Here is a 26035-nt window from a genome sequence, read left to right as displayed (position 1 = left end):
TTACGAGAGAATATGCTGTTGCGGTGTTGAGCCGGAAGGGGCAGCACTGAGCTCACAGAGACGAAACTCCACTTTACACCAACGAAGACGAAACCAGGAAGTCGGGGGAGAGCTGTTGCTAAAGGTTAGCTTTGCAGTTTGCTAACTTTCTTCACATTTACTCAGTTATTAAGACATTTTGCAGTTAAAAACACAACGTTTTGTATGAGCAGTGACATCGGAAAGTGTGGAAATGAAGTAGTGGATATTAAAAGTTTAATTTATCGGTTAAATAATTCCCTTTTTACCTTTCATCCTTCATTCAGGGGAACAGGTCCAGCTAGCATCTAATACTACTATTAGCTGGTTATCTCACTTGATAAATGCTGGTTGTTAATGTTACAGCTGATACAACCTCAGTGCAATGGAGATAATTTAAAAATAATAGTAATTAAAAAATAAAACCATGATTATGATTCAAGACTCACATACAATTATAATAAAACACAAACAGTTCCCTATATAAATAAGAACAGCTGCATTACACATAGTGTTTAAATAATATATATTTTTAAATAATATTCTTATCTTTTCTGTTATTTTTTTGTTCTTACTGTCTGCCTCATATTAGAATACATCGACACAACCTGAATGAACACTTAAATGTAACAGTGAATATTAATAAATACACACATCACATGAAGGTAGTTCAATACACATGTACAAACTCAGAGGTAATTGTTGGAAAATTGTGAAGCTTGTTTAGTTTAGCCCTGTTTTCCCCTGCACACACACACACACACACACACACACACACACACACACACACACACACACACACACACACACACACACACACACACACACACACACACACACACACACACACACACACACACACACACACACACACACACACACACAGCCTTTTACTTTGGGTCTCCCCTCCCAGCACGCTTTTCTGATATTAGTGGAGCTAAATACAAATAAGAGAGACAGGCTGTACGTTTTTTTTTTGGTGAGCGTATTAAGATCATTAATTGTACCCTCACATTGATAACTACACAACAGAAATCCGAACATGTCTAAATAATAGGGGATCACACATAAAATACAATCCTAAAATCTGTGTTTTAGGCATGATGTCACGAACCGGTCAATAATCCTCTCAGTCGGTCCTGATGTAGGTTTGAACAACGCAGTAATCTGATCAATTCTGCCACTACCTATGTGAATTATGATTATGGAGGTATAATCTCTCAAATAAAATATTATTATGAAAAAATAAGCTTTTTTAAACTGAGTAAAGCTCTATTTACAGCGGACCTTTGTCATACTTAGCGGTTTAGAAAATCCTAATCGGAGCAGCTCTTATCTATCAACGTAAAACTGTTAACAGATTTGAAACACTATTGATAATGTGGCTGTTTAATGTTCAGTCAAGTGAGTGACAGTCCCATTTTAGGACGAGGATTATTTGTACCATTGTTATGTGAGTGAATTTAGCTAAACAGTATAGCAATACAGCTTGAGACAGAACTTTTTCTTTGTTTTGTCTTTGCTCAAAATACAAGACATTTTCTTTACAGGCGGTATTAGTAAAAAGAAAACAACAAACATGGCGTGTCGTATGCCTTAAACCAGTGGTGAATGTAGGGAAGTACATTTACTCAAGTACTGTACTTAATTACAATTTTGAGGTACTTGTACTTTACCTTCTATTAAGTATTTTTTGTTTCGTACTACTTTAGACTTTTACTCCACTACAGTTATTTGACAAGCATTCATTACTAGTTACTTTACATATTCAGATTATTAGCCAATACAAAACTCTCAATTGATAAATAATAATTTATATGATATATTCTATGTTTGTATTATAGTTATAATTATAATCCAATAGTTTCATATGATTATGTTTACTCTTGAAACATTAAGGATATTTTGATGTGAATACTTACCTTTACTTAAGAGCTATTTCTTAAGAGTACTTCTTCCAGCTTTTCTTTAAGATAGATAGGTACTTTATTGATCCCAAATTGGGGAATTATTAAGTTTCAGGAGTGTGTTCAGGCATTACAATCCTTAAATCTTTAAGGTGGAAACAAGTATAAACATAATAAAATGAAATGGAATAAAATAAAAATTGTTAGGAAAATATCACTCGTCACCAGCTTGAGCTTCAATATCAGGATACATATATTTATGATCCTCTCAATAATGGAAGTAGTCATCACACACAGGGCATTTGGGACAACTAGTTCCAGAACAGTGTCCTTCACATGCTGCTATACAAGAGAGTGTTACAGTCACAAGATGGAGGAATACCGGTTCAAAGCAGTATACAATGTTTGGTTTAGATTAGCTAAGGCCCACGTCAGAAATGATCATACTTGTCACATGTCTATCTCCATAGAGGCTGAATCATCATGTTAATCGTTGTCACATAGCTATCATAGGCCTAAAACAGTGTGTCCTGACGCTCTTCTAGGTAATCATACATCCGGTTACGTGCACAGCTACGTAGGGCTTTTGTTATCATGTGCTACTCTGATATTAGAAGAGAACATTCAGTATTTTCCCAACACAAATAATCTGATTTAGATTTTACATGAACAAAAAGAAAAGGGTGTCAAAGTGTCACCAGAGCCACCTCCTCTCTCTGCTTCTCTAGAATGACTGCACTCTAAAAACAAATGCCTTGGCTCAACAAATAAAATCAACGCAACAGTTTGCATCGATGTTTATTGAGTTAAGACAACTTCTAATGAAATTGTCTTAAAGCAACAAAGTTATTTGAGAAGGCTTTTCCTCTACAATCAGAGGTGTTTTTAATTACCACTTACTTAATAATTGGTAGCATAAACACAAGTTTTTAAGTTGTTCCGACTAGTTTTACCGCATGATTTAAAAGGAATTTTAAGTTGTATGTACTTAATTACCATCATTGTGAACACACGTTTTTAAGTTGACAACCATTTATAAATTAAGTTGCTCCAAATATATTGTATTCAATAGTTTTTTTTCTTAGCTTTTTCATGTTTTTGCCTTTTAAAGAAAGAAATTAATTGATTCCACAACAAAAATATTAGGCGATTCACTTTTTATTTTGAACTGCAGTTGTTTATTTCAACACATGATGTTTCAATCAGGAGAGAATTCATTTAGTTTGAACATGTATTGACACATGCCATATGATAAGGTGCATGAACACCTGCAATCACAGCTGACTGCAGGAGAGAGGAGAACCATTTTATAGTTTGGCTGCAGCACGGTGATTGGCTGCTGGAGAATGAGGTGAAATGTAATAGGTTAAAGAGAACGCCTGTGATGAGCTGATTATATGCAGCTGCGGAGTGGATGTATATACACCCAGTCTTCCTGAAAGAACTTGCGCTGAGCTTCATTTCAATCTTGAGAAAAAAGATAAATAACACAAATTTAAATTGCCCCACAAATAATAAGCCATATTACCATGGGAAATGGGGACACAGCAAATACATGCTGCCATCACAACGAAGTTAGAGGCCTTTGCATATTTAAAACCAGTGCCAAATATGTAAAACTACAGAAACAAACTCTCAATGGCCACCAATCTGCAGATCACACACATCAATTTGACAAAAGATGTAACAAAGATGTTTACACTGCCGACAGTCATTATTTCAAACAGTATGAACACATTTAACGCAAAATACTCATTCATTTGTTTCCCTCGACAACGAGGGTTGCCATCGTGTGGTCAGATCCTGGGGTGGACCGGTCACTGATGAAGGCGATATTCATGTCCTTTTGAAGCACATTAAATAATAGGTTAGCGCATAAGAGATAATGAATTAGGTAATTGCATACTTTTTAAACTGTCACTCTTAGCGAATTCAGAGCCATTATTACCAGCTGCTAAAGCAACGCTGGTATTGTTTTCCCCTATTGAGTCTGCATGTGTGTGTCGTCATGGCAATGTGGTCCTGAAGACACACAGAGGTACTTTTGAGTACTTTGCCTAGTGTTTAAATGCATGTGGACAGATTTTGTCAATCACAACCGTCATATTTTTTGCAGGTTCCATACAATATGTGAACTGGTTAAGTGAAGAGCAGAAGCCACTTTTCAAATGTTACACAATCCTTTCCCCATGCAATTGCTGTCAACACCTAACCATGCTGAACGCTGCTAAGATATTATTGTTTGGGGTGTGGCCAAAAGTGCAATATGCTTCAAAATGTAGCTGACAGAGAGCAGTGCTTTTGTACTGTGTTTTTACACTGGGCCCATGGATTTTATTTTATTTCAAGATTTTTAATTACGTCGCTAAACTCCTTGAAAAGGTCCTCTTACTTTTCTCCAAGGTACACGACAAGGCAGTGGATGGCTAGAGTTCTCTGCGTACTTCAATTGTATTGTGCTATTTTTTAAAAAGGAAAAAAAGAGAAATTACCTAAATGAATATATTCTGAATGGGTGACTGCCAACAACTTGCATTTCAATGACAACTCTAAATAACGATCCTACCTCAAGAAGCATCCTTGATCTGCTTCACCGAGATTCATTTTTAATAAAAAGTGATATCACAATAGTAACAAAGTATTTTTACTCTCACAGTAGCCTCTACTACTTTGTATCCTCTCACAGAACTATTCAGTTCAAAGGCTGCTTATTTTGGTCAAACAGCAATTTGCCTATACGGTGCAACTACAAGGCTACTACTGTATTTGAATGACAAAAGATGACACTCACCTTAAAATGTGCTTTGTATATTTCTATTTGTCTTAACTGTGGGAACTTGTCCAGGCATGTTAAGTGGGAGTGGACTTGAAATCCTTAACTCAAGGTGTAGAACAATTAAGTTATCAAGCCAATTGCATTACTTACTACAACTTGAATTTAGTTTTAAGTCAATTAACGCAGAAATCAGAGTTCAAATTACACACAATATTAAGTTGATGTAATTACCAACATTATTACATCCACACAACTTATAAATTCATGTTTGCAACTTAAAATGTTTATCTAAATCAATTAACTCACATTTCTATCTTGCAACCATGCATTTAATTAAGTGGAGGTGAAAGGTCGCCTGAATTCGTTTTTAGAGTGTGTATCTACATGTATATTTTCTATTTCAACATATATATTTTCTATTTTATTGTATTTCTATTCTTGTCTGTTTCTAGTTTTGTTTTATTGTAAAATTCCTTGTCTTTTATGCTGCTGCAACAAAAACAATTTCCCAAATTGGGATCAATAAAGTACCATCTTATCTTATCTTTACGTGCTCTGCAGGTCTCCATCATGGCGGGCCGACGCGCTCTGAAGGCGGTGCTCATCGACCTGAGTGGAACTTTACACATCGAGGACACGGCGGTGCCCGGGGCGCAGGACGCCCTCAACAGGTAGGAGACATCGCCCAAATAGCAATGAAAAATGCTCATAACATGTTTTGGTATTCCTCTGAATAAAAACCCAGCTTGGAAAACACCAGAGGTAATCAAGCAGAAGATGTTGTTGTATTCCTAGTATACGATAATAAAACAAATCTACATGGAATCGTTTGAAACATGATAACCTCATGAACTACAAATCAAAGGATCCTGTGAAATATTTTTTTATTATATCATGTAGAGAAAAAACATGAATGAAGTCATGGATATGTAAAAAATCATAACATTCTCATGGCGGCATTCTCCCCATGGAGAATGTTATGATTTGTTGTCTTCTAATGTCCCTGTACTTTTTTTTTATATAGAGAAAAGTATTGGGACACTCCTCTTAGTCATGACCCAATACTTTTGTCTATATAGTGTATATAAAAAAAAGTATTGGGACACTCCTCTATGGAGAGATAATGCTATGGGGTTGTTTTAGTTCTGTGAAGGGATATAATCTGCCTTGCATGGCACTAACAATGTTGAGGATGTGGTTTTTTTTCATGGAATACATTTACTGAAAATGTATGCACTGTACTTCACTTTACTTAAAAGTGTCTGCTGAGAAGCATATACATTACTGCACTATTTTCTGTGAGGAAAACAGTGGGTCCTGAGGCTTGACCAGTTGAGAACCACTGCTATAAACAAGGGGATCCTTGTTTTCTTAATTCTTTCTTTCTGGTTTGTTGATTGTTATGTTATGAATTATAGCTTAACATGTATTTAATTAGGTTATCTATACCCAATAAAGATATAATTTATTAAAATGAATTGTAAAATGTTGCTGTTATTATGGTTTCATGTGCTTTAAACTTGAAATGTTTGCTTGTGTGTCGCGGTGCCTTCAGCTTACGGCAGGCGTCTGTCGATGTGAAGTTTGTGACCAACACCACGAAGGAGAGCAAGAGGAGTTTAGTGGAGAGACTGCAGCGGCTCGACTTCCACGTCCAGGTAGAACTTCCAAACACAGGTCTCATTTATTCAGAACCAGGTGTATTACCAAGTGACTTTACACATACAAGGAATGTGCTGTGGTGTGAAATGCTGCCTACTGTACATAAATACAGTAAGAAGACTTAGGTCGACATGTTGAAAACTATTATCTTAAAAGAAAATGAAATGTAAATATACCAAAATATTCCCTACAGAAGTATGACAAGTTACTTTGAACAATGTACATTTGTTTTTTAGAATGTATGTGAAAGAACTGAGAATAAATGTGCACATGCTTTAATGCGAGCTACTTCATGAAGAGATCAACTCTTTATTCCCTGACTTTTATTTTGAACATGAACCCAACTGTGCAGGAAAAAGAGATCTTCACTTCGCTCAGTGCCGCGAGGAGTTTGGTGGAGCGGAAACAACTCAGACCTCTGCTGCTGCTGGAGGACAGCGCTCTGGAAGACTTCACAGGTGTGTGAGTGAGGCCCAATCCCAAACCACGCCCTACACACTACACCCTACACACTACACCCTACACACACTCCCCCTCCGTGACGGAGTGAACTCCGTGGAGTGACACTCGCAGCTCAACGAGGCTCCCTCCTGTCAGATGGAGGGAGTAAATACAGCAGCAAGCTTTGGGACGGCCTCCCCTCTCTCCGGCAGGAACAGGAAATGCTGTAACTGTATGTAACAACGGTTTCAAATCAGCATCTCTTAGACAAAAAGTTTAAATGAATAACTCAAATAAAACTCCAAACATCTTGTGTTTCAAAGCTCTTTTGGTTTTAAACCTAATGTTTATAAGATTCTTAGTTTTTGCAACAGTCTGTAAATATACACAACTTTATAATAAAATGCACACATTTACCTTTTTCTAGACTAAACACAGGTAAACGATCCTAAGTTAAAGCATATGAGGTCATCATGAGGTTGTTAACATCGCAATTTATCAGCGGATGTTTGCTGGAACTACTTGTTAACAGCTTGTTTCCTGACCGACACACACAGCGTTGAGACCGGTCTCGAGTCAGCTCCGATGCAGACTCGCTGTTTGAGGGCTTGATAGCCCACTCCCCCTCCACACCGCTCCACACTCGTTGGTTTGGAACAGCACTTAACGTGGCGGACCCTCCAAAGGGAGGGGTAGGGTGTAGGGCGTGGTGTGCGTGTGTGTGTGTTCAAATAAGCTTTATTGGCATGACCATTTAAAAAACAAAGTATTGCCAAAGCACCAAGTACTAGGTGGTACAACAGTAAACAAGCATTTTAACAATATTATATCTTTTAAAATCAAGGAAAAAACCTGAACATAACGCTGTGTGTGTGTGCGTGTCTCTGTGTATCGCTATTCAACATATAGCCATCAGTTTATTTTAAGGGGTCCAAAGCCAAATCTTACTGTACGTTCACAATTTTTTGATGAGTAGTTGTTGAATTGTTTCCAAAGCGCACAATGACATTTCATTTAATTTCAAACCTTTATTTAACCAGATTGGTCCCTTGAGATCATAGATCTCTTTTTCAAGGGAGACCTGCAGCATATAGGTTCCACATGAAACATAAAACAACAAAGGACATCATACATTATATTTACAGGATACATCTACATAGTTATAGACATTTACAAGTGCCCATAGTATCAACGAGCATTTCATTTAGCCTAGCTTTAAAAACATGCAGAGGAATGAGATTGCTCAGTTTCAATTCTTGCTGAAGATTGTTCCAAGCAAGTGGAGCTGCGCACATAAAAGCTGTCTTACCTAAGACAGTCCTTGCTCTTGGCACATCTAACAAGACCACATCATGTGATCTCAGACAATAGCTGCTTGCAACTCTCTGTGTTATCAGAGAGCAGATATAATACGGGAGTTCACCCAACAAAGCTTTATAAATAAACGTGTACCAGTGGCTGAGCCTCCGTACAGAGAGTGATGGTAAACCTGCCTTGGTATACAGGGTACAGTGATGAGTAAGTGCTTTACCATTTGTGACAAATCTCAGAGCACTGTGATACGCAGCATCTAACTTGCTCAGGTAATTGGCAGGTGCATTCATATAGATCAAATCACCATAGTCCAGCACAGGTACAAAGGTCACAGTGACTAGCCTTTTCCTGGCCTCAAGCGAGAAACAGGACTTGTTCCTGTAAAAGAAACCTAGTCTAACCCTCAGCTTTTTAAACAGGTTATTGAACTGAAGTTTAAAAGTAAGACAATCATCAAGCCAGATACCAAGGTATGTGTAACAGGTAACCACTTCAAGTACTTGTCCTTACATAGTAACACTATCCAAAACAGGCTCTGGTGTCTTTCTTAGCTTTACATTATTATGTGTTATTGATCTTTCTTTATTTTCTCAGAGAAATCTGCTGTTTTGTAGTTTGTAAGTGTTATAAAAAAGTTGAGCCCTGCTGATCTTGACCTTTGACCTCCTTGTGAGGAGGGTTGACATTTCCTGGGATGAATATTATTGCAAAATGATGGACAGCTACATAGATTGTTTCCCTTTCCAAATAATCTTTATATCATTTCATTTAATAACGACATTTAATACATGACATGCTGGATACAAAATCATATCAATATTATAACTTATTGACTTTTATAATTCCAATTTCCAGGTATTGACACGTCAGAGCCAAACGCCGTTGTCATCGGACTCTCTCCTGATCACTTCAACTACCAGACACTCAACCAGGCTTTCAGGTGACACATCCATCAGTGGGTCACAAACATGTGCGTTACAAATATCGAGATAACAGTTACAGTCCAGCTTTTGTTGCTGGTATCGAAATAAAAACGTTTCTAATTAGTCTCTTATTTCATTTTCCCAAAAAGAGGATGTCTATCATCTATAACTTTGAAATTGCTGAGTCATTGAGAGACCGTACCTCTGTGAAAACACCATCAGGGGTGTCAAACTCATTTTCACCGAGGGCCACATCAGCATAATCGCTGTCCTCAAAGGGCCAGATGTAACTTAGAACTGTAACTAAATGCAATGTAACTAAATGCAATGTAAAATAAATGTAACTACTCGTTAATGTTAAATAACTCTGAATTTATTACTTATTCAAGTTACAAATATTACATATATATTTGCATGGATGTAAAAAATATGTTTGCTTGTTGCTTTGTTATTATAACATAAATCCTTTTAATTTGTCAGGTTATGAAACCCATATTACTCCATCAATCAACGATCAAACTATCCAAGTGAATAAATAAAAATTAAAAATAACATCAAACACAAGTTAACTTTGTTCAAAACTTGAAATAACAAATAACTGTAAAACCAACAATTGTGAGCTGCTAAGAACATGTGTGACAGATGTAGCATTTTACAAAAACAAATGGCTGCACACAGCCTTGCAGCCAACTAATGAGAGATGGTTTGATTCCAGTAAACATTTGTCTGCATAAACACATAAAACCTGCAAACACTAAATACACTGCTACACATATAAAGTAGTATATGTAATAAACTCAAAATAAGGGTTGTCTCAGTCCACAACTATATTGGTCAAGTTTTTAGGTTAGTTTTTGAGGAGATGCTGCCTGTCCTTGAACACACCATGTGGATCCCCTCTCCACCATCCTCATCCATTGATCATGTTCTGAAAATAACAAACACAAAACAAAATGCAAGCACAATCATTACATTGCACATAGTTTAACTATTCTTCTTCTTGGTTGAATTGCATTTTATTAGGTTTTTTTTAAATGCTTACCAATGTGTTTTCTGACCAGATGTCTGACACCGTTTTTCCATGGCCAGTGTGTCAATGTCTGGTTTTAGGTCCTGTGCTGGAGCAATCCGTAGAACAGCGTGGAGGTTGCCTTCAGTGATGCGTGATCTGTGCTTGTTTTTGTTTAGATTCATTATTGAAAACATCTGTTCGCACAGATTGGTGCTCCCAAACATAGACAGAACACGGGCAGCATGAAGTCGAAGCTGTGGCATGAAAGCAGGGGGCAGTAGACGGTAAAAGTCCTGGATTGTAGCATCCTGGAACTTTGCTCTCAGGCCACTATCGCTTTGAAGCTCTATTAACTCCATCTGAAGGTGTTGGGGTGCAGTGCACACGTCGGTGGTGAAAGGACTAGCAAAGATGGCAAATCCAGAGTGCTGTGCTCTGAAGTCAGAGAAGCGCCGATCAAACTCATTCATCAACAGGCTCAGTTTGGTAGCTAACTGAGCACATGAGAAAGTACCGGGACATGAGGCTGAGATGCTCTGATAAACAGGAAAGTGGGCAAGATGGTCCTGTTTCACTTGGCACATCCATAGGTCAAGTTTACGCTGGAAAGCCGTGATCGTGTCGGACATCTGCGTGATGACTTGTTTGCGTCCCTGCAGCTTCTGATTCAGTTGGGCGAGATGCTCGGTTATGTCACACAACATAGCAAAGTCACACAGCCAGTTTGGATCTGACAGTTCAGACGAGGGTTTTCCTTTACTCTGCATGAAAAGAGCAATGTCTTCCCTAAGCTCAAACTTTGCTCCTACTCAGCCACCTTAATTCTGTATGGTATGGCACGTCTCCTGCAAGAACAGCTGGAACTGACGATGATTCAGGCCACGCGCCCGAATGAAGTTCACTGTCTTCATGACCGTGGTCACTATATTAACCATCCCCAGCACCTTCCCGCACAAAGCTTCTTGATGGATAATGCAATGATACGTTATCAGAGGAGTGTGACAGTTACTTTCTTGCATTTTCTCCTTCATTAGTCCAACCAAGCCCACTTTTCTTCCACACATTGCAGGTGCACCGTCTGTAGTTAATCCCACCAAGTTTTTTAATGACGGACTTCTCCACCGCATCAAAAATGTCCCGTCCCGTTGTGATCCCATGCATGGCAGCCACATCCAACAGCTCCTCAGTGACAGAGAGGTCCGACTTCACGCCTCTAATAAAAATAGATAGCTGCGCTGTATCCGTGTTGTCTGTGCTCTGAAAAAGCTATGTAGCTGCGTGTCTCTTCGGCCAGCTGTGTTGCCAGGTTTCCTGCTAGTTCCTTAACTCGGTCCGCGATAGTGTTTCTTGATAAACTGACATTTTTAAAAGTCTGTATCTGGTCGGGACACACCTGCTCACAGACCTTCAGCATGCACTGCTTCAAAAACGTTCCCTCTGAAAAAGACTTTGAAGCGTGTGCGATTTCTTCAGCCACAACAAAGCTAGCTTTCACTGCCGCATTGTTTTTGGTTCTGGCTTTCGCAAACACTTCTTGGGCAATTTGTTGTTTTTCTTGATGGCTAATTTTGGCATACTTAGCTCCGTGTTTGGTCTCAAAATGCCGACGTAGATTGTACTCTTTGACAACCGCCACCGCCTCATAACACAAAAGACATACCGGTTTTTCTCCTTGAAGCACAAACATGTATTCACCTTCCCATCTTTCTTGAAACACCCTTCCATCTGCATCAATTTTTCTCTTCCTTGACATTTTGGGATCATTATTTGTATTTCTCAATTCCACTTGTTGGGAAAATCGCATCGATGTGGAAACACTGCAGTCTAGTGGCGGGATGCCGTCACTTCGCGGGTAACATAATCGGCATGTATTGTGGGAAATGTAGTTTTTGGTCACTGCATGCATTTGACTTGTTTATTTTTATACAATCAAACCGTTTAAGCTCTCGCGGGCCACATGAAATGACGTGGCGGGCCACATTTGTCCCGCGGGCCTTGAGTTTGACACGTCTGACTAGAGCTTTATGCCCCTGGTTATTACAGTTGATAGTGAAGCGTGTATAATTGTGTGTATTTTGTCCAGGATGGTTCTGGAAGGAGCTCCTCTCATCGCCATCCATAAGGCTCGATACTACAAATGTGCGGATGGTTTGGCCCTCGGCCCCGGGCCCTTTGTGGCGGGACTGGAGTTCGCTGCAGACTGCAGAGCTACTGTGGTGGGAAAGCCCGAAAAGTGTTTCTTCACACAGGTTAGAAGTTTGTCCAACTTCTTAACCCATGTATGAATCGGATTTCTGTATTTATTTATTTTTGTTCTACCTCTTAACAAGGCCTTTGTGTTTCCTTCTAATAGGCCCTGTCTGATTTAGGATGTAGCTCCACTGAAGCTGTCATGATAGGAGATGTAAGTATGCATACATTATACGTACATTATTGTGAACAAGGGCACAGAGAGAGTGGGCTGTTGTTGGGAATCAAACCGGAGATCAGTCGCACTCCAAATAGAAATGTCTTTTAAAAAACGTTATTTTACGCATCATCTTACTTTTTTACTCGTGTGAAAAGTAAGATGATGCGTAAAATAACGTTTTTTTCGGTTCGCAACCGAGTGTGAAGCGGCTGGGATGAGGATCAGCACCTCCAAATCTGAGGCCATGGTTCTCAGCAGGAAACCGATGGACTGTCCACTCCAAGTAGGGAATGAGTCCTTACCCCAAGTGAAGGAGTTCAAGTATCTCGGGGTCTTGTTCTCGAGTGAGGGAACAATGGAGCGTGAGATGGGCCGGAGAATCGGAGCAGCGGGAGCGGTACTGCAGTCGCTTTACCGCACCGTTGTGACGAAAAGGGAGCTGAGCCAGAAGGCAAAGCTCTCTGTCTACCGGGCCATTTTCGTTCCTACCCTCACCTATGGTCGTGAAGGATGGGTCATGACCGAAAGAACGAGATCGCAGATACAAGCGGCCGAGATGGGTTTCCTCCGCCGGGTGGCTGGTGTCTCCCTTAGAGATAAGGTGAGAAGTTCGGTCATCAGGGAGGGACTCGGAGTTGAGCCGCTCCTCCTTCGCGTCGAAAGAAGCCAGTTGAGGTGGTTCGGGCACCTAGTTAGGATGCCACCTGGGCGCCTCCCTAGGGAGGTGTTCCAGGCACGTCCAGCTGGGAAGAGACCAAGGGGTAGACCTAGGACCAGGTGGAGGGATTATATCTCTTCGCTGGCCTGGGAGCGCCTTGGGATCCCCCAGTCAGAGCTGGTTGATGTCGCCAGGGAAAAGAAAGTTTGGGGCTCTCTGCTGGAACTGCTACCCCCGCGACCCGACCACGGATAAGCGGGAGAAGATGGATGGATGGATCTTACTTTTCAATATCTGATAGGAATCTCAGCTTGTGGATCTGTGGGAAACAACTTCTAACTGTTTCAGCAGCAGCCTGTAGGAACATGTGTAGACCAATCAAATGATGTTTTCAATGGTTTGTGCTGCTTTCCCATAGGATGCCAGAGATGATGTGGGCGGAGCACAGAACGCAGGGATGTTGGGAATTCTGGTCAGAACTGGTGAGAAACGTCCATTTTTATTTTTCCTTCTTTTTTATGGAAAACTATACTATGACTTTTTATGACTTTCTATACTTTACGACATTCTGCATACTATGACTTTTTTCGAAAAAAAAATTTCAGATTTCAACATTTCTCTTCTTTTTTTTTGATACACTACATTATTTTACACACTATAATATGTTGTGTTGTCTCATTTATTTGTCGATTTTTCAGATAATTTCAACATACTATACTTTGTTGTTTTTTGTGATATTTTCAATGTACAATACTATGTCATTTATATGACATAGTATACTATGACTGTTTTTCATTTTTTAAATAAACTATACTGTGAGTTTTGTTCCTTTTTCCTACATACTATAGGATTGTTGTTTATATTTTTTGGCATGCAGTACTTCTTCCAACATAGACTTGTGAACACATTGTTTTGCTATCATTGTTGTTTTTGTGTCATTAATAGCATTCCAATTTCTGTCTTAGGTAAATACAGAGAAGGAGATGAGGATAAAATCAACCCTCCCCCCCACCTGACATGTGACAGTTTCCCAGAAGCTGTGGCACACATCCTGAAGAACCTGTTATAAAACAACAGCTCCTTTTTGTACAAAAAACCACTAGCTCTAAAGATGTGTATTGAATCATTCCACTCAGCATTCCCTCAACCTTTAGGTGAAATAACAATGCTATGCTCCTGTATATATAAAAGAGCATGCACACCTTTAACAACATGTCTATTTCACTGTTGTAGACTACTTTCTTAAGTGACTAATACTTAAAAGTAAAGTATGCAATGACTAAATACTTACCATCTGTTGCCTCATTAACTGATGTTTGTCATTATGTCAAAGTGTACATTTAACCCTTATGTTGTGTTCGGGTCTCCCGTGGCCCGTTTCAAGTTCAAATTATATAATAACAAGGCTTCATGATATCCTCCACTCCACAACAGCTATGTAAACACTACAAAACTGATTTTGACAATTTTAGCCAAGTCTGAAGGTCTCTAAAAAAAAAAGTGTATAATTTGGTGTTTCGGGTCTGGGAAGACTCTGCAGCATTATTGGGGGTGACTCGGGGTCAAATTTGACCCCATCAAGATTAATCTTTGACTTTAGACACCCCTCCCCCTTCATCAACTGTAACAATACTTTTTTCGCAACATGCACCTGGTCTCCCATCCCTCTGGCCCCCTCCCCCCACGGGAACTCGACCTTTCACAAAGAATATGTACACTAACACTTGAACCTGAACACACATTCACGTGTGCAATATGTGGTGTAATGTGTTTTGGGGCCATACAATTAAATTACAACAGGATTGTACGGTTATGGATGCATTATAAGTTAGTTAGGATGTAGTTAAAACAATATTGGATGATAGTCATTATTTGTGATTGTGTTGGACTCAGATAAATCATGGGTCAAAATGTACCCGCGGACACCATGAACGGTAACAGCTTTTGAACACAACACAAGGGTTAAGTTGGAATAAAAAAGATAACACGAACACTGCATTATTTCACAGTGTTCTTTGTATAGATGAAATAAAAAGGCTGCTATAAGAAGTGGCAGTGGTAATGTTGTAAAATAGATATAGAGAGTACCTTGTCATTCTATGCAATTATTATATGATTTGCTGTTTCATCTGCTTACTGTTCATCAAAAGAATGCAAAAAAAACGTGGTTGACATCAACATATCTGATCAGTATTTCATCATGGAAGTTAAATCAGAATCAGAATAATTTCATTATCCTGTGGAGGAAATTCTTTGTGACCGTTGCTATATTTTAGAACAAACAAAATAACATACTTATAAAAACATAAAAAGTTAAAGTAAAAACGTGCAATACAAAATAACAACGATAATTGCAATAAAAGTTACCTGAAAAGGTTCATAGGGATCATATATGAATATATGTATGCATGCAAATCAAAGTGAATGTATGTAGTACATATGCCGGGCCTGTAAGTGGTGCTGTACTTCCGCCACAAAATACACCAAAAGCAGCGAAGAAGACCCCCGAACATGGTTGCCATGGTTGCCCTTCTGTTTAGGCTCCGCGGTGGATTTAGCAACATGTAGTTCATGTAATTCTCCATGCATGGGGAGCGGGAGCGAGATCACTGCCTTCACCTAGCTGGATTAGTAAATAAGGCAGTTTACCAAGAGCGGGGGCGAGAACACTGCCTTCACTGGCTGAGCTAGAGGCGAGTGCCAGATGCAGCGTAACCGGGAGCGGGTGCGGGAACACAGCCTTCACCAGCTACCTGCTTAACGGAAACCTGGCAGTTTAGCGTCTACCAGGAGCGGGGGCGAGAACACTGCCTTCACTGGTTAAATTAAGACGAATGCCAGATGCAGCGTAACCGGGAGCGGGTGCGGGAACACAGCCTTCACCAGCTACCTGCTTAACGGAATAAACAAGGCAGTTTAGCGTCTACCAGGAGCGGGGGCGAGAACACTGCCTTCACTGGTTAAATTAAAGACGAATGCCAGATGCAGCGTGAGCGGGTGCAGGAACACAGCCTTCACCGGCTACCTGCTTAACGGAGAAACAAGGCAGTTCCGCGTCTACCAGGAGCGGGGGCGAGAACACTGCCTTCACTGGTCGAGTTAGAGACGAATGCCAGATGCAGCGTAACCGGGAGCGGGTGCGGGAACACAGCCTTCACCAGCTACCTGCTTAACAGAAAAACACGACAGTTTGGCGTCTACCAGGAGCGGGGGCGAGAACTGCCTTCACTGGTTGAGTTAGAGACGAATACCAGATGCAGTGTAACCGGGAGCGGGTGCGGGAACACAGCCTTCACCGGCTACCTGCTAGCTACATCCGCATTACCGGTAGAGGGAGCGGGAGTGAGAGCACTGCCTTCACCTAGCTGGGTAAAATAAAGAAGCTTAACAGTATACGCAAGACGTTAGCCGAGCGGCTGCTGCTAACGATCAAGCGAGATCAAGTCAAATAACACATGTTTAAGACCAGATAACTAGCTTCTAAAGAATAGAATAGCACAGAGCCGTAGTTACAGCAGTAACCATGGCCAGGGCTCACACGGCATCTAACCGTAGTTACAGTAGTGACTATGGCCAGTACTTACATGGTTTAGAACCGTAGTTACAGTAGTAACTATGGCCAGTACTTACACAGCATAGAGCCGTAGTTACGGTATTGCCTATGGCCAGTACGTGCACGGCTTGGAACCGTAGTTACAGTAGTAACTATGGCCAGTACTTACGGCTTAACCCCGTAGTTACAGTATTAACTATGGCCAGTACGTACACAGCTTGGAACCGTAGTTACAGTAGTAATTATGGCCAGTACTTACAGCTTAGAACCTTAGTTACAATAGTAACTGTGGCCGGTGCCTAAAAGTGTCAGCCAACGGCTGCCCACTAGACAATATAATATTGGGAGGATGAAATCCTCCTTAATGGCCATACATGCAGAGCACACAGCACACACAGTGAAGATTGTTCTCTGCATATCGTCCTAGTGCTAGGAGTCTAGTACTAGGAGCAGTAAATACAACGATATAGCGCTACTGCAACCATACCATGCGTCTACCGGGAGCAGCAGCGAGAGCACTGCCCTCACCGGCTGAGTTAAATAATGAAGCTTAACCGTACATGCAAGTTGTTAGCCAAGCGGCTGCTGCTAACAATCAAGCAACCAAGTCAGAACACAATGTTAAGACCAGATAATTAGCTTCTAAGAAAGAGAACAGCCCGCATAGAACCGTGCCTGGTTACAGTAGTAACCGCACATGCCGAGCACACAGCACCCGCCGTGAAGATGTTCTCTGCATATCATCCTAGTGCTAGGAGTCTAGTACTAGGAGCAGTAATACAACGATCTAGCGCTACTGCAATCAAACCCTATGCTACAGGGAGCGGGAGCACTGCCCTGAGTTAATAGTTAAGCTCAACAGCAAGGTGTTAGCCAAGCGGCTGCTGCTAACAATCAAGCGACCAAGTCAGAACACAAATGTTAAGACCAGATAATAGCTTCTAAGAAATAGAAAGTACTTACCTTACTTTCTGCATCTAAACGAAAAACGGGTTTAAAGTATGACCCTCTGGGCTTCCATACTAAATTGAATGAGGGACGCAGCCAAAGCTGGGACTCAAATGCTAATGATAGCTCGGGCACAACGCCACAAGCAGAACTTTCAAAAGAGCATAAGGGCAACTTTATGGGAGAGGAAGCGGGAACACTGTCGTCACCAGAAAGTCTAAGCCACAAACAATAAGGCGGTAATCAGGACAACTTGGCTGGGAGCGGGTGTGGAAACACAGCCATCACCAGCAACAAGCTGACACCAACCGGTCTGTCGAGGCTCTGCACAGCCGGCCGCAGCTCCTGGAGGACGCGTCTAACGACCCGTAGCTCCGACTGTCAGTCGCGAAGCTCCCCGCGGCCAGCTGTTTGCAGAGAAATCCCTCAGATCAAACGCTCAAACCAGAACGCTGTAGGCTACAAAAACGTAGCCACGGTACCCTCGCGCAGCGAGAAGATGAAAGGGAACAGATCCTCTGACAATACCGGCTGATATAGCCGGTGTCACGTGGGTCACAGGTGACTTTGTTGTTATTGGTACTCGAGCTGCGCATGCGCGCGATGGACATATCCAGTGCTAAAGCACCGCCTCTGGCGGTCAGTAGGGACGAAATAGAACATATACGAACCACAAGGCTGAGCCACATATAAAACACTAATTTAATCAATAACTGTAATTAACTTGTAATTTCCTGATATTAATCTTAGTGTCTGTAATAAGTTAAAATATCTTGGACACTTTATTACAGAACAAATGACAGATGATGAATATATTTATAGGCAATGCCGCATGATGTATGCACAAGCAAACATTCCCACGTAAGTTTGGTGCATGTACAGATGGAGTGAAGATGTCTCTGTTCAGAGCATATTGCACACCGCTCTATACGGCACATTTGTGGTCAAACTACAGAAAAGCAAGTTTACGGAAACTTCAAGTAGCTTATAATGATGCCATGAGAATATTGCTGATGAGACCTCGATGGTCGAGTGCAAGTGAAATGTTTGTGGCTGCAGGAGTCAATACTCTACAAGCTGTTTTAAGAAATCTTATGTATAAATGTATTTGCCGGCTTAATGACTCTGATAATGAAATCCTCTTGGCCTTATCGAACATAAGGTTTAGTACTACACGCTACCAATCGCAGCTGTGGAGACATTGGTATAGTTGTCTCTTTGTAGGACACTGATTTAAATTATTCTTAAACTATTAATTCTTTTTATGCTATGTATGTAATTTATTATATCTAATGCCTTGTCTTTTATCTATGTAATGTCTTGTATTTAATCTGGACCCTGAGTCTGTAATAAAGTTTTCATTCATTCATTCATAACTAGAGAATGCAATTCCTGAAGAAATTGCTAGTGGGAATGCTTTATGCTGAAAATCTGACGCTAAACTGCTATGCTGAAATGTAATGTGTAAGAAGAAAGTGAAGAATTTAGATTGAAATGATACATGAACACTGGGGAGTTGAATGTGTGATGAGAGAAGAAAAGAAGGTAAAAAGGCTTGGAAAAGCAGCAGAATATTTGAACTGCAAACTTCTGAACTAACTTGATGGTGAATGATCTGTCGCCATGGCAACGGCATTTGATGACACCCCATACTACGCTTAGATGCGTTGATGGCTGCATCATTACCAAACCTGTGAAGTTTTGGGGCGTTTGGAGCAGTTTCACTGAAGTTATGAGAAAACTGTGTTTCATGGCGAGCATTGTGTTGCCATGGCAACGGCATTTGAAGAAATCTCAAAACTGTCCCGTAGTTGTCTTCACGGCCGGACTGTTAGCACACAGGTGAAGTTTGAGCACTTTTTATAATTATGTCTCAGGAATGTAGGGTTTGGGAATTATGGCAGTTTTAAAAAAATATATGAAGGCAAATTTCAAGATTTTCTACCCTCTAGCTGTGACATCACGCACTCTAGTTAATGTTAAAACCTGAAGAAAACCTATAAAACAAGGTCTGAACAATGTTTAATATCTCTAAAGGTAAGAATCAGATTTACAAGTTGTTTTACATGAATAATGTCAGAAAGATGTGTAACATTTTATAGTTGTAATGAGGTTTCTGAGTGAAAGTATGAATGAACAGTTGAAGTCGCATGAAGATTTGTTGAAGTCTGAAGATTTCCTCTATTGACTTCAATGTTAAAAATGTGATGTATTATGGGATGTATCTCTGGAATTATGAAAGTTATGAATGAGAAAAGTAATGGCCATCGATTCCCGACCGAGCTGAACGTTTTGATGTTTGAACGGAGTTTCTGCGATGTTCAATGCGGGAGGAGAAGAGGGCCAAAATACCGGCGGAATAATAATAAACTTTTCGTCCGTAGAATCCCAGATATCTGACGAAATGCTAAAAATCCACCATCAGCTCTTTACAGATAACTAAAGATACAGCAACCTAAGATTTAAATTAGGGCTGGGACTTTAACGCGTTAATTAAGATTAATTAATTACACAAAAATTAACGCGTTAAAAAAATGCGCATTTTAATCGCACTTTAATCGCACTTATTTTTGCACAGCGGAACGTTTCTCACTGGATGAGTTTCAGGCGTACCGATTATACTGGAGCACCAACTAACGTTCATGACTTCAGCATGGGACTTCAAACAACAACAAACCACGGTGAACAATAGTCAAACATGAACGAACAAGCTGATGAGACCACTTTGGTCGGCCCCGTGGATGGGAAATTTTGTTTTAAAAAACGGACGGATGGAAGCGTCGACAAGAGCACGGTTGTGTGCAAATTATGCAAAAAAGAATTTGCATATCACCGCAGCACATCAAGCCTAAAGTATCACCTAAATGCAAAGCATGTAGCAGCTAGCGTGGACGTTAGCCCGACTCCGAGTGCAAGGAACCACACCCTGACCCAACCCACACTCAACCAGATGACTGGTTTCAGCGCCAGGATAAGTAAGTCCACGTATGAGAAAATAACCAACTCCCTGGCTCACTGGATTGCACTGGGCTCGACATTAAGGACTGCCCGATGGCCCGGGGCCATCTAGTATTTAGCTCGGGCAATGAAGCCTCACCTGCTGGTTGCCCGATCGGGCAATCTATTATGCCAGTATCATGCAGCTCGCGGATCCAGTAATGAGTGACCCGACAGTAAAACTAAACATATCTATAACTAGTTTAGGTAGTTTGAGAGGTAATTAAAATAGCTACGTGTGATATTCTAACCTGAAGTGTGTGTTTTGTTCCGCTCACCGCTGCATGTGATCATGCAGAGCTGCGTGTCGAGTCTCGACTCGTCAGCAGCAGTTGATCTCTCTCTCCCGTCAGATTAGACTTCACTCGCGTTTATGTCCATATCGATCAGATCCAGCTAGTTCTAGCTAATGATATGACTACCTGCTTATTAAAAGACAACTACACAATAAGTGTCGCTATGCAACTGGATGAGGCTACAAAGTATAGCGCAGAATTATGCATTTGTTTACATGCCCACCAAAACCCAGAGGCATTACCAACAGATCAACGCACAATCAACCCATACAAGACATCTCTTTCTCCACATTAAGTGTTAGACATTAGAGTTGACTATTCTTGTCTGTCACATACTCTTCTTGTCTGTCACATAAGTGGAGCAACTGAAGCGGTATTGCTCTAAAGGGAAATTATTTTGACCGAAGATATTTAGATTTGCCGGCTAACGGGAACTCTGACGTGTGCTTCGCGGATGCGCTCGGCTCCTCTCGACTGCTGCTCGGGTCTGCTCGGTCAGCTTCCGGATGAGGAGGCATTCGTTCGACCAACTTACAGTAGTTAACATTACAAACATTTTTAACAGGGGCCATAATAGTGTAAATAATGTTTGTTTTGGCAGTTATAACTGAATGTAATGTTTTCTACTTTTTTCCATCTGGGAAGGCATTTGCCTTCATCAGATGGAAAGTGTTTTGACTAACAACTTAAGTATTTCTTATAGCTATGCAGGGCATGCAAGCAAGCAAACACAAACAAGAACAAACAAACAAGTGAAATGAAGAATACAATTGAAATTGTACAATATAATATTGTGGTGGTTCATCTTATAATTCAGTCTAGAGAATGCACCAGACAGCATCTAAGACCTGCAAAAATCAAAATGTTCTAGGGGGACGGAGGCCCCCCAAACCCTTCGTGCCATTTCGTCCGCGTGCATTTTTCAGGGCAATCTCTATTGGGCTCAGGGCCATCTGTAAATTAGCTTAGATGGCCCACAGCGCCATCTCCCAAAATCCTTAATGTCATGCACTTGGACTGTAGACCACTTGGAGTAAAATCCATGTGAAAATTGCTTCTCACTGTTCTCAGGTCAAATATGTATATTTGATTAAAAATGCGATTAATTTCGATTAATTAATTACAAAGCCTCTAATTAATTAGATTAATTTTTTTAATCGAGTCCCGGCTCTAATTTAAATATTATCATAGAGGTTTGGAAAATGTGAATACATTTAATTCATTTAGAGCTGCAAAGATTATTCAATGAATCACCAACAATTGTGTTTCTTCAAAGTATTTGTTGGGGGTTTCTTTACCCCTCCATAACATAAAGTGATATTGACATATGATAAGATCAGCCTGTCCTCCTACAAAAAACGACCATATAGGTCGATTGTTCAGCAGCTAAATACGACCCAGAGTCACGTTTTAAAGTGTAGCACCTCTAGTGGTCGTTTAAAAAACAACATGCTCCTGTCGATTGCAAACGCTCCGGAGGGTCGTTTATTCACAAATAACCCTCTCTGGAAAATCCTAAATTGTGGAATAGTTTGGCCATTAAAATGCTTTTTTATTAGATTTCTAGCGAGAAGTGTATATTGTACTTTTATAATCTACGTCCAGTGGATGTGTAGGATCTACAGTTTGATAGATATACGAAGATGATTTGAGGTCTCGCCAGGAGAACGTGTACTGTATATGGGGCAGCTCCATGTAAAGTTAGCGTGGGTAAAAACAGTATTTCCGGTCTCGAAGTTTTCATAATAAAACCGGAAGTATTCCCCACACTGTCAAATGATTACACAGTGATATCTCCATTACTCATCCACTAGAAAACATCAGTTTATCCTTGTTAATTACACAATATTGATTAGTTTAAATTGTGTACAATGCTTTTGTGTTTTTAACCTTCGATTCGGAGAAACAAATAGTTTTTTCGGAGTTTAGACACTACAGAGTTTCCGAAGACACTACACTAACCAGAATCCCCAGCTATCGTTTGGGACTACAACATCCGCCTTGCTTTACAAACCCTGTGATTAGCCCTCATGCTCTGTGATTGGATGTTGGAGTGGCAGTGCGACAAGGTTACGCTGAGTGTCAAACAGCTCTTTGAAATGGAATGGAACCACGCCAGACTATCCAAAACTGGACTTGGACGGGTCCAGCCCAGCCCTCCCCCCCAGAATTACACAATGCTGGCTATTGTATGTTTCGCAACATGTTCTATGGCACGTCTCTATTGGGAATTGTAGTTTTAAAAAGATGTTTTCGTATTTCCCACAATTAGAAGTTGCCAGTATTAAACTGTATACATCCCTGGAGGTTTAGGGGATACGAAACACATTGGTGTTATCACATTTAAAATATATAATTAATACATGGGTGAAAATTGCTTGTGTCCATAATGGGCAGCATTAATATACCCACATGACAGCTAAGGTCAGAAGAGCTTTATTTAACAGCTGGTCTTATGTCTGTGACCCCTCCTGTTGTTAATTGATAAGCCTGAAACATGCACTTGTCAAGGTTCAGATGCGCATTTAGCAAATATGGCAGTAGCCATCGATCATCTTAAGATAAGATACTTTATTGATCCCAAGTTGGGAAATGTTTTTGTTACAGCAGCATGTACTACTTTGTTCCACTCCACTACAATTCAGAGGTTAACCTGGTATTTTTACTACATTTATTTTTGTTACTTTGCAGATTCTGATTAATGATGTGAAATATAAACAACCCTTAAATCAGACTTTAATTACACCTGAGTAAAATTCAGCCTTATCAGTTTGTCTGTTTTGCACATCCTCCTGTTAATATCTTTGGACGTCCTGCACTAAACTGTTTTATTGTAGAGATCACTACAGTATCGTCTTGATATTTTCTATTCTATATTTCTATCATTGACCCCTATTTTGTATGTAGGCTACTCTTAATATTTAAATGTTTTCATCAAATATAACTTATTCAACAACTAAATTCAATAACGTTCTTTAACCACTAGGAGGTGCGGTTTAGACCAGTGGTCTAGTTAATAAAACATAATAATATCAAACATAATATGACTATTCACTTTATTGTGAAATTAAAACAGAACGGTAAAGGAAAATACAGTTTCAGTCTCTCGATGTGAAGCTTATGCATTGTACCATGAACTTGTATAGACCTGTAACAGTCAACTGCATGAGGAGTTGGAAAGGTAGTTCAGAAAATCAGTAATATCTTTAAAAACTACAAAAAAGTCCCTTTCTATCAGCTGTGCACCGTTATGGTGTAAATACAGACTATCTACTAATTGGATCAACTATAAAAGTCAGCCGAATTAGTGTTGATACTGCAAGGAGACGTATTGTGTGAAAATAAATGGAAGATGTTGTTTAATTGTTGATATATTTATGGTCCACGTCACGTATTCAGTTTTGGCGGCATCTCTTCCAGTTTGTCAAAAGGTCTTCTGGTCAGGGCTCTATAACTACATATCTAGGGCAGATATGTAGTATTTAATGCAGCCGATGTGATTACTTTTAAAGAGAAAAGCAAGAACACTCGGAATAAAGTATTATTTTATTTTTTTTAAATGTTTTCCGATTTCATATCACATAAACACCATATCCCGACGTGCATTGCGGCGTTATTTTAGCCTATCAAAACCTCTGAAAAAAGAAATGTGTCTCTCAGAATCGAAAGAGAAAAACCTATGGGAAAAACACAAAAGCATTGTACACAATTTAAACCAATTCATGTCGTATAATTAACTAGGATAAACTGATGTTTTTTAGTGGATGAGTAGGCCTACTGCAGATATCACTGTTAAATCATTTGATCATTGGTTTTATTATGAAAACGTTGACACCGGAAATACTGTTTTTAACCCGTAACTTTACATGGAAGCTTGCCACGTATATACACGTTCTCCTGACGAAACCTCAAATCATCTTCGTAATATCTATCAAACTATAGATCCTACATATCGACTGGACGTGGATTCTAAAAGTACAATATATACTTCTCGCTAGAAATCTAATCATAAAGCGTTTTAATGGCCAAACTATCCTATAATTTAGGATTTTACAGAGAGGGTTATTTGTGAATAAACAACCCTCTGTAACGTTTGCATTCAACGGGAGCACTAGAGGCCGACAATTTTAAAACGTAATTATAGGTCATATTAAGCGCTTGAACAAACAACATATTTGGTCGTAATAAGGGCTTAAACAATCGACCCATTTGGTCGTATGAGTTGGAGGACTTGTTGGATAAGACATCTGAGGATGCGTAATGGGCTTTGGGAAACTGATTGAAATCCTGTGATAGCTTGGAATGGCATCCATTGGTTTTATTCTAAAAAAACAAATGTTGGGGGGTGAATACGGGTTGGATATACTGTATGTTGATATGCTGGATCATGTGGTTCAAAACAATGATAAATGATTTTCTAGACCAGGGGTCTCCAACCTTTTTTAGGATGAGAGCTACTTTCAAAAAATAAAACATGTTGTGACTCGTGAGCTACTTTTACTCCTCTTTTTTTGTTTTTTGCAGTGTATATATTTAGCACATTTTAACATTATTATATACCTTTGTGTGCTGTTTGGGTCTGTGGGACCCGTTTTCAGTGTTTACTAAAAGAAAATGTATGCAATTTAATTATTTTAACCTGCTTTATTTGGGGCAGGACCTCACATCCTCTAGGGGGGTCCGGGCATGCACCCATGGGAAGATTTTTTTTTTTTTTTAAATGTTGAAGTTAAATGCATCAATCTTCTGCACTTTGAGAGCAAAATGAATTTATGGATACAGCTCTCAACACGAAAGGGAGCTGTATACTTTTCAATAATCCAAAATCTTTAGAATATGATCACAACCAATAACAAATCATTTAAACTTATGATTTTTTTCTCTCTCTCTCAGCATATCAAATGATGCCATATATATATTTCTTTTTTTTTTTTTTTTTTTAAATGAAGCAATTCGATTTATATACACCTTTCTAATTCGATTTCTTTCTCTCTCTCTCTCTCTACGCATTTTGCGCTGTCCGGAGCTGACAGGTCCATGGAGCTAATCTCAGGACACCTCCACTCTCAGTACATTGCCACTTTCCGAACAGGAAATCCACGCACATACAAGCCTTTATA

At 39.9% G+C, this 26035-nt stretch overlaps 1 protein-coding gene across 2 annotated transcripts; it reads left to right on the top strand.

Moving 5' to 3' along the window:
• The first annotated feature begins 46 nt into the window (after positions 1-46).
• On the top strand, positions 47-14411 carry hdhd2 (haloacid dehalogenase-like hydrolase domain containing 2). 2 transcript variants are annotated; one of them, XM_034096584.1, is made up of 9 exons: positions 47-124; positions 5263-5372; positions 6257-6359; positions 6716-6821; positions 8974-9058; positions 12137-12302; positions 12407-12457; positions 13540-13603; positions 14087-14411. In XM_034096584.1, the coding sequence occupies exons 2-9, from the start codon at positions 5272-5274 to the stop codon at positions 14188-14190; spliced, it is 780 nt and encodes a 259-aa protein (XP_033952475.1). In that variant the 5' UTR covers positions 47-124; positions 5263-5271; the 3' UTR covers positions 14191-14411. The 2 variants fall into 2 exon arrangements, with proteins under 2 accessions (XP_033952475.1, XP_033952476.1); XM_034096585.1 differs by lacking the exon at positions 8974-9058 and having other exon boundaries at positions 6716-6825.
• The last annotated feature ends 11624 nt before the right edge of the window (positions 14412-26035 follow it).

This window comes from Pseudochaenichthys georgianus, chromosome 12 (assembly GCF_902827115.2).
Source record: "Pseudochaenichthys georgianus chromosome 12, fPseGeo1.2, whole genome shotgun sequence".
NCBI lineage: Eukaryota > Metazoa > Chordata > Actinopteri > Perciformes > Channichthyidae > Pseudochaenichthys > Pseudochaenichthys georgianus.
The sequence above is the reverse complement of the archived record's forward strand: the minus strand, read 5'-3'. Positions and strand labels throughout refer to the sequence as shown.